Source organism: Besnoitia besnoiti (genome assembly GCF_002563875.1).
Source record: "Besnoitia besnoiti strain Bb-Ger1 chromosome Unknown contig00007, whole genome shotgun sequence".
NCBI lineage: Eukaryota > Apicomplexa > Conoidasida > Eucoccidiorida > Sarcocystidae > Besnoitia > Besnoitia besnoiti.
In genome coordinates this window covers 3,279,329-3,292,320 of record NW_021703915.1, presented here as the reverse complement: position 1 = coordinate 3,292,320, position 12,992 = coordinate 3,279,329, and the positions used below count along the sequence as shown (strand labels likewise).

The following is a 12,992-nucleotide window of genomic DNA, read 5'->3' as shown; positions in this document are numbered from 1 at the left end:
GCTTACCGGTGAGGCTGCCCCCGCCCCGTCGAGGCGGTCGCCACGGAACTCCTGCCAGTGCCTGCTCCAGGATACCTACCCCGTGCGCAAGCAAACCCTATTTCCTGTCACCTTCCCAGCTGTCCTTCTCGCTTTCGACAAGAGCGAGTGCCCCGCCCGGCAGTGGCTCTACCTCGAAAGCACGCATGAGGAATTGCCGAAGACAGTGTGCCAGTGGCTCTGCAAGCAGGCCTTCAAAACATGTCATGGCAAAAAACACTCGCTCGCCCGATGGTGAAGCTTGTGCAACTCGAAAGAGTACTCCATCGTCTATGGGAACTCTGCCCGGGTCCACCCTTCGGCAGCACCTGGGTGCTGGCTCGTGGGCGCGTGGATCACCGCGAAGCCAGACAGCGGACACGACTCTCAGGCGAGCGGCCGATCTGCATGCCACAAATGTGTACTTTCCCTTTAAGTGGTCTGTGGCCGCGCAAGCCTCCTTTCTGCACGTGGAGTGCCTTCTGCCTTGCGTGGCATCGTCGCCGTATCCACCACACCTGCGACCACTCATCTCTGCCACGGTCGCCGGACGCGGCGGTTCGTTCGCGGCGCGTAGTAGGAAACCGAGCGCCACAAAACCACCGCTTGTGCGCCTCGATGAAAACTCGCGTCCTCAGTCGGAGCAAGGCAGACAGCTTGCTGCTTCCCTTTCCTCTTCTGCTGCCTGTGGCACGGTCCAACCTCGACGCGAATTGCTGCCGTCGCAGTCTCAGTTCCAGGGCAAGTCTCGGGTGTTAAATATGCTTTCGAAGCCTCCCGGATCCTCCACAGTCCCGGCAGACGCACAACGTTTGCGGTGCGCGCGGTTAAAGTCAGCGCCGTTCTGCCTACTCGAAGGAGCTCGACAGCATGCACAGCTGCCTGGTTCGACTCTCGGACTTCACGCGCAAGCATCTACCTCCATCGTGCCGCCCGTCATCCTTCCCCCGATGTCGGTGCGTTCGCCGTCCAGGGCGCAAGCTGGTACGGCGTCACCATCTCTTCTCCTCACCTTTGGCCTGCATGCTTCCTTTCAACAGACGTGTGGCACTAGTGCCTGGATGGACGAGTTGGAGACGCAGAAACGCGGACCCAGCAGTCTCTTGCAAAGTGGACGCATTCAAGGAGAAACGCCACAAGCGTGTGCGGGATCGTTTGGTGCCCCTCGTCCTGCTGACTGGACAAAGAGCGTTTCATTTCGTCATCGGGACAACGCGGGGTTACCTTCACCGCGCCGATATGAGACGAACCGGAAGTCGGGCAAGGACGTGAGAGCTGGGATCAAATGTGCCAATATTCGGGCAAACAACCAAGCACTACGCGTTTCTCTTTCACACGCCAGCATCACGCTAGTTTCGCCTTTTCATGCTGCCTCTCACAAAAGGTCTATCCTGGCCCACGAGCGCGCGCCCCCCCGTTCGCAGAGCCTTCATTGGTCCAGCGGCGCAGATCTGTTGCCACGGCCCTCCGCCGCATCGCGAGCACGTTTGATCGCCAATCTTTGGCACGGGCAAAGACCACAGTCGCCACTGAAATGTCGCGGAAACTGCTCTCGAAGATTGTCGCGCTGTAGGGAGGCTCCTGGCATTTTAGGAGGCGCCAAGGTGAGTGGCAGCGACTGGACCCATTGGCAGGCCGCTCAGGGAGCAAGCAACGGAGAAAGAGGAAGACATAGGACGGGAGAGGTGGACGACAGTCTCAACGTGGTGAGAGCTCTCGATGGGAGAATCCAATCTACATACGAAGAAAAAACCGGCGTCAGATCCAGAGGGACAAGTGAGCTGTCGTCATTTCTCGCGGACTGCAGACGCGCGACTGCGGACGGGCTAAGCCGCGGTGTGCCTCTTCAGGGTGAACTCGAAGACGCCATCAGTGAAGTTAGCACACTTGCGCAGGGCGTTCAAGGATTTGCGTGGCTGAGGACAGCTTCACGACGCGTACTGGCCTATGGCTTTGCAGTGCGGCTGGGGGCGCGTCTTCTCCAAAATCAGAAAAACGAACCGCTTCTGACATGCGCGGTGCCGTTCGACACGTCGCCGCCGCTCCACGGGAGCACCGATTCCAACTTCCAGGTATATGAAGGGGAGCGCCTGTCGAAAACCTCGTCCAGCGCTGCCCCAGGAGCATACAACCAAGCGCGTCGGCGCCCATGTTCACTGGAGGAGGCACAAAGAGGCCATGTGCAGAAGGCGCCCATGGAAGAGCGGAAAATGATGCATGGAGTTGCAGCCGCCAAGCGAGCGGCTGCGGGCACATCCGAAGAGTCGCTCATGCCTTACCCTCAAACCCTGCAAAGGCCAGGTGCCGCGTACCTGCCACGCCCTGTGACTGGTGGACTCCGACGCGGCAGCAACCACGTGGGGACGCCGTCGGCGGCATGTGCTGGTGCCGCCGTTCTGGTACTTCTTTTGGGACGACAAGGTCAATCCCGACTGCTGAGAGGCGAGCGGAGAACACACATGAGACACGCAAAAGTTGAAGGCACAGAGACAGACACAGGGGACACGTATCGACAAAGCAGCGGCTGTGGCACCCGCTCTAAGAGTTGCCCGGCGAAGGAGATGTCTGCTGAAAAAGAAGAGAGCTTCAGTGAGCCCATGAGTGATGGAACTCAGAAGGATGGAGAGGACACCATTTCCGTGGCTGACGAGGCGCCAGAAAGGCACTGTGATGCGCCCGAGGACGGAAGGACGACGGTGCGAATTGGGAGCATGTGGCGGTCTCCTGCTCCGCGCGAGGCAACGCAGGCCGATGCAAGGACATCAGGCATGTTTTACGATGCAAAGCGTGCGGCGCAGCTCGGCAGCGAAGCGCGAGGGGCAGGCGTCCCTCGGGACAGGGCTCGTAGTCCTGCAAGACTGAAGGAAAGACAACAGGAAGTCGCGTTCGGAGTCGAGATCGATGTTGATCCAGTGGTGGTAAGCTTTTCTCCACGGTCGTCGAAAACAGTAGATGTTATGCGGGACGCGAGAGGGACGCATCTCGTTTGGGGCAAGAGTTGAAACAGAGTCGTGAAGGCGCTCGGAGCGCTGTCGTCTCTGCGATATGAGGTAGCCCAGAAGACCATAGGCGCTTTGGCGATGGCCTTAGATCCGGCAGAGTACAGGAGCTAGGACATTTATAGAAGCTCTAACACGGATTTCTGCGAAGGCAGCGCTTCGGCACACCACACCCTCCATCTCTCTATGGTCTTCTCGCTTTCTGGCTGTGCGCGTAGGTGTCCATTTCGGGTGATGATCTGGCTCATCTGCGTGCCCTCTCGGTTGTTTTCTTGGCGTTCCTTGAACATGTCACCACGCCTGGTCCTGCCGCCGAAGGCGGCAGCGATTCATTCGAACCCTGCGAGACCGCCTCCACCTCAAGTAAACGTTGGTCGTTGCTCTCACCTTTGCTGAGTCCATGCCCAACGCGGCGTGAAAGACCGGCGGATCATCCACGATCTTCGGGCTCTCTCTCCGCCTCTCCTGCTGACTCGTGCGAGCGCCTTCAACGGTGCACCGAACGCAGCGGGAGACGAGCGGTTGTGAGCGACTCGGAGGCCTACTGCGGAGAGCGTTACCTCTTTCGGAGGAAGAATCCGATCTCGGCTTTTTTTCGCCCTTCCTCTACTCCTTCTTCTCCTGCGAACCGACGAGGAAGCCGGCAACAGCAAGACCTGGTGTTGATGCCTAGCGATTCATCGCCTTTCCACGCGGCATCCGCCCGGGGGAATGCCACCAGGCAAGCTGCGCGCGCACTGCTTCACAGCGCCCTGACTCTAGGCGACCGTGTGATGAGATCTGCCTTGACATACGACGCTCAGCACGCGGGCCCGCTTCCATCGCGGGAGGCGCCCCACGGTCGAGAAACTGTCTCCAAGCAAGAGCTGGTGTCTACAGGAGTGGGACGGCTTGCGAATAGAACCAGCAGCGTGGACAAACTCGCCAATCTGCAGGACACTCGCGCTGGCCGCTCACACACGCCCGCCGGTGACCCTCCAGGGGACTCGTGCCCCGACCAGGGACAGACCGGGAGCCCCTCGAAGAATGCGGCAGGAACGAGCGGTCGCGCGACCGGTCTGTCCGACGAGACCCATCGTGTGGACGGCCCCGACGGGTCGGCGAGTAGCCCCGACGCCTGCACGTGTGGCAGAGGGAGACATGCGAGGGAATCGAAGAAACTAACAGGACTTGGAAGCGACCTGTCTCACTCGTTCCGTTCGGCCGCACCGCATTCGGCGTGCGCACACTCAGAAACACTGCCATCAGTCCGGTTACAGCTGGATAGCGCAAAAGGGCCCTCAAGAACCTCTCGTGAGCACGAGGGCGAAGGATGCCGACAGGGGGGGCACCGAAGATGCGCAAACCCGCGTGCATCTTCATCGGACGTTCCTCGCGCAAAGACGATTGACCTGAGGCAACGTGACGCCGGTCGAAGACCGTTGGAGAGTGTCGAAGCCGACAGCTGTGAACCAACAAGAGACGGCGCACGTGCAGAAACAGGGACCTCCCAGAGGGCGGGTGAAAGGGTAGGAAGGGGACGCTGCGATTCGTATTCTCGTGATGTACGAGAGTGCAAAGAGGCCGGGCAATTGTATATAGACGCAGATGTTGAAATGCGGGGAGTGATGAGTGATACTGTGTCACAGCGCACGGAACAGCTGGACCGAATCCGGGAGGTGAAAAATACCCCAAGCGCCCTACTGCACAGAAAAGGACGAAGCACTACACAGAGGAGCGATGCGGCGGAGAGCTGCGGAATGCGAGAGACGCGCGGTAACTCGAACTTTCAGCTATCTTCGTCTGAAGTTTCGTCTCTGCTGACGCCTTCAAACCCCCACAATAATTCATATCCAGGGGAACTCCATCTCGCCAGAGAGCGTACTGCTGTGCGTTCGAGACAAGACCGTGACAACGTTGATAAGCGAAGACTGGAAGGTCACTGGCGTCGACAGAAATTGACAGAGGATGACGAGGGGCAGAAGATAAAGATACCGCGCCCAGGGGAGAAACCGCACGAACAAGCAAAGTTATCCATCTTGGACATTATATGGGGCAGCTTAGGCGGGGCTGCGGGTACTGTTGAAATGCGCCTGAGAATTGAGTGTATTCGCATATGCGCTATCTCTATTCGCATAACCGTAGAAGACGTTTGTGCGACGTTTGCAAAGAGGTAAGCTGTATGGATTTAGCCAGAGTTGATACATCACTTGGAGCGGCGACTGTCTTTCCTGTGTTCTGCAACAGTCAACGAGAGGCGGAATGTCATGGACGGTACCACGGTCACAAAAGGAAATGCATAGGTCAGAGACACGACACTGGGGGAGAACGACATGAGACACACGCATGTCGATATGAGATACATCGCAAAGAGAAGAAATACAGAGTGTTAAAAAAAAGGCAGATATCTAACTCGGAGCACGTCCCTCGGGAGCAATCGGAAGGCGTGCTGGCATTCACTTCCGTTCTCCCTATCCATATCGCTAACCCACGAAACCCGCATGTGTTCGCCCTTCCTTTCAGACCGAATTCGCGGTTGTGGCTGTGCGAACAAAAGTCTTTCGAATCGCCTTCGTTCACCCCTGGCTCGTTCCCCCCCCTCGGACTGTCTCTCGCCGCGAGCCTGGGCACCATTCAACGTGAGACACGGGGCCTAGACCAGGAATGGTCTACAGGGCCATACATCGCAACCGGCAACTGGATCACGCGCCCGGCATCCCCGTCCGCGCCCTCTGTGGAGAGAAATCGATCCGCCGATGGAGCGCTTCGACGATCGGCACAACGGAACGGAGACGCCAAGAGAAAGCAGAGATGGGATCGGGTTGTCCCTAAGCCCTTCGTGGAGCTTCCGGTGGAGGCGAGCATACCTGCCGCAGGGCCGGGGCGGGCACCTCGTCAGGAGTTCATAACACGAGAGCAGGCAAAGGATTCAGACCAGAAGGAGGATCCGAGCGCGGACTCGTCGGACCTGAGTGACGCGTCTAAGAGTGAGGACTGGGATGCACATTCCCAGCGCCAGCTCACACCACCATACGACCCGTCGCGTGAGGGGAGGCGCACAACTACGCCGCACGAACGGGTGAGTCACGCGGGTCTCCGCCCTGCCCAGGGCACGTGGCCCCGCGCGTCCGCTGAGTCTCAAGCTGCCGCAGCTCAGGGCTGTCACCGGATCGACGCCCCGCTCAGAGGGAGACTAAAGAGGCTGCGTTGGACTCCAGGATTGCTGAGCTCGCTAAAGTGGCGACGGGGGACCCACGGGCGCTTAGCAGACGCAGCGGGCGCCGGGCAGCATGAAAAGACGACTGGAAGGGAGCGTGGCATGAAGGGACGACGACAATCTCTCCGCAGTGGCTCGTCGACAGGTTCGTCCCTGTCTTTCTCCCTTTATGAGAGTCGTCCAGCTTCGTTCGCGACCGCACAACGGACGAAACGCAATCCGTTCTTGTCCCTTTCGCTGAACACCTCCTCGCTTCGAAGGCCGCAACTCCGGAAGGCAGCACGAGGACAGGATGGGAAAAAAAGACTAGACGACGCGGGAGCCGGGGTCCAGGCTTCCCCTGCTGTCTCTGGAGTCGTACAAGCAGCTTCCCGTTCAGGACGCTGTCGACCGCGCCCCACACCTTTTGGGGCCTTGGCACGGCGGCTTCGCACGCAAGCGATAAATGTCAGCGCTGCCGTGAACACACATGAGACCCCAGACGGGGCCGGCGGTTCTCCATCTTCCCCCGATTGCCCTGTACCAAGCTCAGGCGATCCGCAACACGAGTGCACACTTGCGGCGGAGGCCTCGAAGTCCTTTACAGACGAGCAGGAACCTGCGAGAGACCCCAGGAAAGAAGGCAGGCGACGCCGTAAAATGGAGAATGCGAAAGACGCAGGAGAGCAACGACAGACGGAGAGTAGCGTGGCAGAAGAGTGCCAACGGGACGGATCGAGCTATGCGTGTGCTTTCGAGGAGACAAGCGACGAAAGCCTGAAGATGGGCACGCAGACAGAGACGATAAGGCCTTATATTACAGGCCGACTGACACTCGTCGTCTCTATTGACGTCGTCCACAGGCCTACAATGACAGAAGAAAGCGTGGTGGAGCCGTGGGCGTGGGACGTGGCATTCACTCATGTAAGCTTCAACTCACAAAACGTCAGCTACATGAGGCAGAGCAAATCGCGTATAAGCAAGGAAAAAAGCTCGCGCATCGGATTGAGATTTGCCACTCGCGCCAACGCTCGCGGTTCGCAGCTGCTGAAACATTTGACAATGCACTTATACATTACATCTGCACACACATCCGTTTCCCTATCGTTGCATGGGTAGCCTTTCATGCGCGAGTGCGTGGGAGATTTCCTCGCCGATACGATTGCCTTTTTCCGCTGTTGCAATGCGCCGCAAGCGGCAAATGTCATTTGGCTGGTTCTGTCAACTGGAAGCTGCACGTGCGTTCGCTTCTCATCGTGGCGTTGCGTATGAGCAGCCTGGAGCGTTGAGATGCTCCAGTAGACGACTGCCTGCATCCTGTATCTCCCTGTCGCTTATTCAGCGCCCGCCTCTTACCCACCTACAACCCGCTTTACCGTCTTTCCGCCACCCTCTTGGAGACTTCCCAGCGGCTTCTGCACGCGGCTACACGCATTTAGTTTCTTCGCATGCTTCACTGCCTTCATCGTCATCCCGGTTAATGTCGGGACACACACAGGCTGCCTCTCCGCATCGTATGCCTCTGGCGCATGTGGCTGCCTCACACACCACCGTTGATCGGAATCCCCTGCTTCGACCGGATGCTTGGGCAGGACGAGGAAGTCGAGTTGCCTCGTCGACTGACAAAGTGCTGTCCCCTTCTTTCGTCTGTGAGAGCCGTCAGAAGCTAGCACAGAGATCCGAAGCCGACGCGAGTATATCCGCCCGGTTGGTTGAGAAGCAAGGGGCGCCTCAGTCGTCTGCTGGGAGTCGCAGGGTGGAGCACGATGCAGCGATCACCAAGGGAGACGGCCGTTGGAGTAGCAGCATCGTCGGCAGTGCACTACATCGTGTGGGAGAGGGGCAGGCATGCAGAGCAAGGTTTCCAAGCGACCCAAGGAATCACACAGGGGAAGTGCCGCTATCTGGTCGACGAGATAGCCGGAACGTGGACAAGTTTGGCTGGCATTTGGCAGCCTTCCAGGGCAAACGCAAGCCCCCCAATGGCTCCAGTCGAACCGCGGATGAGGCGGGCGCCCACGAAGATGAAGCCAATGCAGAAGAGGGCAAGGCGAAAACAGTCCAGATAGACAAGCGCCCAACGTTCCTCTCGGTTCCTAGCCGAGCGCCGCGGCTCGTTATGGAGACAATGGGGCGCCGACCGACACCGCCGAAATCCAGTGCGGCTGGACAGCGACGTGCGCAGCGGGATGGCGACAGCAAAGAGGACTCAGCAGATGCAGAAGTCCGCTTCCTGACGCGCTTTTCGTGGCTCAACGTCACCGTTGCACCTCTAGTTATGGACGCGTTCGTCGAAACAGCAGATGCAGTCGACGATGGGCGGAAGCGTTTGAAATCTGCCCTCTGCCGGCGCTACCATAGCTGCGTAGTCTCTCCAAACGCGCATGACGGTGACAACAGTGGTGTTCAGATGGAGGGCGAGGCAAAGCATCGTTGTACCCGTCTAATATCTTCTGCTCCGTCCTCGAAGCCTTGCGCTTTGTCGCTCATGGCTGCCGCCGTCGATTCTGCCTCAATCCCACTGCATGCATCGCGAGGGTGCACTCCTTTCATAGTACGGAAAGTTCTGCTTCAAGCTTTCTTTCGGTCTCTCGGCGGTGCGGCGGCGCGTCCCTCACTGCTGTCTTCTGCCGGGATTGATGTACAGGATGGGCGCCTTCGTTCCTGGCGTGATCCTCTGCTCCAGAGCATGGAGGGAGAAAGAGGACGTGAAGCCGTTGGTCCCAGGATCGGGGGCTGGCACGCCGCAAACAAGGATGGACACGTGAGGGAGCATGCGGAATCATGCGAAGAGAAGAACATACGCGCGTTGGGGCGTCTCGCACAAGACCCGTCGGGGAATCTCAAGATAGGAGAGTCAGACATCCGTCCGGATATCGAAGAAATTCAGCAAACGCACACGCCGCCGGAGTTGTACCGTCAGGCGGATGCACCGAGAGACAGCCCCCCGCGGCAAATGCTTTCCTCGGCTGCGAGGATATTGCGACGATCGATGACGCCGTCCCAAGGCTGTGGAACCTGACGGGGCAGCCTCTGCTGGTGCGCGTCTTCACTTGGACGGCCTGTGGCGACAGGTTGCTCACAGCAGCCAGAGAACCCGAATTCAAGGCACTCCGAGAGAGCCATGAACTCGGAGGCCACCGATTTTACAACCGCGGTGAATACATGCTGCCCCAACAAAGAGAGCGGCGCAGCGGCTGGAATGACACATCATCGAGTGCGTTGTCCTCTAAAACCATGCAGACAACGTCTAGCTCGTCATTCCTGATATCCCTTTCTCTAGGAAGTCGATCACGGCCTTCGACGGGCCTATCGAGTCAGCTTCACACGGACGCTTTGGCGCTCCACGCGTCGCAGTCGCCCGCGGGGCTGGCGCAGAGACCCACAGGCATGACAGGAAGCGAGCCGAGCGAGGGCAACCGCCGGCGTAGGGGAGAGAAAGAAGAGGACAAGACCGCTGGCGAACGCCGAGAAGTTCCATATGAGGATCGCGAGCGGCCACGAGGAGACATCACAGACGAGGAAAAACGTTTCAGGCATCCACGTGAACGGCCCGATGTTGACGGCGGCCTCAGTGACCTCTCGGAGGAAGACAAAGACCCGCCAAGTTCCTCTCTTGATTCTCGTCACTCACCTCACATGGCGAACGAGGTGACAGGAGCAGAGTGTCTTCAAGGCGATACGCAGACCGTCACTGCCCAGTCCCCTGCTTCGGGACCTGGAGTGGACGGCGCGAAGCGTGATCCGCTTCGTCGCAGCCGTAGAGACAATGCAATACCTCCAGCCGATGGCGTTTTGAAGCGTCGCGCCACTGAACGGCTGGATGTGGATGGAGAAGGGGTCGTACCAAACGGCAAGAGACAGGAGGCGTCACGCGAGACAGAACCTGCTCACACCTCGTCGTCCGCGTCGTCTGTGCAACGCAGTGGGACTCTGCGAAGCTTAGAGCGGAGTGCCAGCGCTATGCAAGACCCACGCGGAGCGTGGGCCGTTGACTGGAGGCGCGTTCCCGCTGGACAGAGTCTCATTCTGCCACAAGATGAGGACGCTCGCATTCTACCAATCGCCATCCGTATGGAGCTGCTAGGGCTGACCTTCGAGATTGGTGACTTCGTGCTAAACTCGTCGCATGTTGATGTTAGGCACCTTCCCATCTCCCTCCCACAGATGAGGCGCCACGCCGATGGCAGCGGGGAAAGCGACGGACTCTGTGGAGAGCAGCAGCGGGAGGGAAAGGCATGGCATGATGACGTCTCCATGAGGCCACTGTTACGTCACGGACCCTTAGGGTCTGGTGGCGACAGGTTCCTCGACGAGGACGAGGCGATTCCATTCTCCCATGATACAGTGGAGTGGAACCATCAGTCTGGTTTACCGAACCGGCACGCGTTGCGGCACACATTATTGAGAGATGAGCAAGGAAGTGGGCGGCGCTCAGACTCGGACAGAAATAATCGCTTGCTGAATCGTCTGACGTATGGAAGAAGAGCTACGAGTGGGGGGTTATCCGGGCGAGCCCCAAGTCTGCCATCTGCAACGACTGAGAGCCTCAAGCCACCGGAGGTGACGGCCCGCGTTCGACTCCTTGCTAGGACGGTTTTCGTTTCCCACCTGCAGACTTTTCACCTTCACCTGTCCTCCATGGTCTGCGTCAGAAATCATTCGAGCATCCCCCTGCTGGTATGCAAGCAAGAAAACTTATAAGACCATGCAGGCTACAGGCCTAGCAAGCTCCGCCATCATTCGTTTAGATCTACATGACACCAGCACACGCCCGATCCATATATATCTACTGCACCCCACCGCGATGCTGTGTGGCTATCCACAAAGCATCGTGTTGTGTTTCGTCCTGGATCCTCTACCAAAGCTTTGAAGTGCCGCTGAAGTCTGCGTGCAGCCAACAGCCAGCAGCGCCTATGCTCGCACGCGGGCGTGCGCTTCACACGACTATCGGCCTACGCATAGCAGATTCACACGATGCCATCTCAAGCTCCCAAGCCCGGGGAAAGACTCCTGGAATGCGTGGTTATGACTTAGTGGATCGTCCTGTTCGCCACCACCTTATGCTACGTCACCCTTCAGGTTTCCTCGCTTTCGTTTTTCTGTCATGACCTTCACATGTGTTCTTTCCCCTGTGTCACGCGTTCTGTCGAACGTATACGTTTCACTTCTGTCGTGTGCTTGGGTTCAGATTCTTCCACATCCCAACGTGGCGCGTCTGGCCGCAGCAACCGCAGGTTCCATGGTGGTGGAACCGAAGAGCACCGGGGACGAGCTGAAGACGCAGCGAACGGGTGCCTCCTCGCCGCGTGTCTACGGCGGTTCGTCTGACGCTTTCGCGAACTCTTACAGTGAGCTGGATGAGTGTCGGGGGCTCCCGCACAGTGGTCTCGACATCTCGCCTACACCAGCAGCCACAGAGAGCGCGTGCAGCATCCCCAACGAGACGTGCCAGCGTCTGCCTGCTACCGGCGATGTCTCGCTGGGTCCCGATTCGAGTTGTATAACTCATTGCTTGTTCGCATCGCCTCGAAGGGATGCACAGCTCGATCGAGCCGTCACCAGCGCTGGAGAGCCAGTGTGCTGGCGGCTACTGGTGCGTCCTGCTGGGCACAGAAACGGAAGCCAAGGCACCAGCAAAAGCACCGGGAGCGTGCCGGGCGAATTCGCTGCACAACGCCTGCAGCCCGAGAGCCATGACGCTACCCGGGAAGATGAGGAGGAGGCGCAGCCTAACACAACACATAGGACATACGTGGGCTTATCGGCTCTCCGCAGTGGAAGTTGCGGGAAAGTGTTGGACGAGACGGACTGGCAAGAATTGCAAGCGCATGGAACAGACACCGGCGCCTGCACAACCACCTCAAGGATTCTGCGGACGTCACCACTAGCACCCCTACGACCGGCTGGCGTTGCCGCTCAGCGAGGCGACAGCTCAGATCCGGCAGCAGCGGTAGAAGAACCAAAGCCCGCGACTCGAGGGATACCGGCATTAGGCTTGCCTGGCGAGCGATGGTCGGCCGTTATCAACGCTGATAGCACCTCCCGACAGGTAGACACACTGCTGCCAGGCGCGTCGCCCTCGGCTGTCAACTTGCGACGCCACTCGCCATCTGGCCCGTCTCTGAATCCCGGTGCTGGACTCTGCATGGAAAACAATCGTAGCATTCCGTCTACACACCTGGGATCTGCCCTTTTGCTGCCTGTCCCAGCCCAGGCAAGCGGCGATGAGCTCACCAACTCAGCGGTGGTCCCGCTGCTAGCTGACGCAAATGGCGGGTTCGTCAATTTACCTCTCACGTGGCTTCTACCCCGCGCCGTCGTCGCCAATGAGCTACGCAGCATGTCTCGGAGAAGTTGCCACGAGACGCGCCGCACTCTAGGCGCGAAATGGTCACAGAGAATGGCAGACGAAGACCACAGCGCAGTACTTCCTGGTGATCATGCAGCAGGTGGAGACAGTTTATCGTGCCCATATTCAAGCGCCCCGGTGGCGGCGGCACAGCCTCTGTCTCACGCTCGTTGCAGCGCAGCTGCTGGTGATGCAATTGGAGCCCCGAAAACGGGCGTCGCCCCCAAGTCCACCTTGCTAGCCCACTGTTGGAGGAATCGCTCGCGGGCTGGGAGGCAAGCTTTGGCGTCGAGCCCGTTCTGTTGTTCCCACTTCATTTTCTACAAGACGAAATTGAGCACCAAGTCTTGAATACCCAATCCCCATGCTCCCATGTACGGCAGACCAGTGCGGACAGCGACGCAGCATGTACGACTGCCGGCGAGGACGCGGCCCTGAGTGACGGTGA

The 12,992-nt window shown here is 58.8% G+C and overlaps 2 protein-coding genes across 2 annotated transcripts; both read left to right on the top strand.

Annotated features, from left to right (window-relative positions):
* Window positions 1–311: 311 nt before the first annotated feature.
* Window positions 312–9,214, top strand: BESB_074600 (uncharacterized protein; the record flags this gene model as incomplete). Its single annotated transcript, XM_029365833.1, has 5 exons — window positions 312–2,936; window positions 3,236–4,675; window positions 5,244–5,299; window positions 5,520–7,116; window positions 7,535–9,214. 5 exons carry the CDS (start codon window positions 312–314, stop codon window positions 9,212–9,214), a joined length of 7,398 nt encoding a protein of 2,465 aa, XP_029218317.1.
* Window positions 9,215–9,429: 215 nt separating this feature from the next.
* Window positions 9,430–12,895, top strand: BESB_074590 (uncharacterized protein; the record flags this gene model as incomplete). Its single annotated transcript, XM_029365832.1, has 2 exons — window positions 9,430–10,755; window positions 11,384–12,895. The coding sequence occupies 2 exons, from the start codon at window positions 9,430–9,432 to the stop codon at window positions 12,893–12,895; spliced, it is 2,838 nt and encodes a 945-aa protein (XP_029218316.1).
* Window positions 12,896–12,992: the final 97 nt, after the last annotated feature.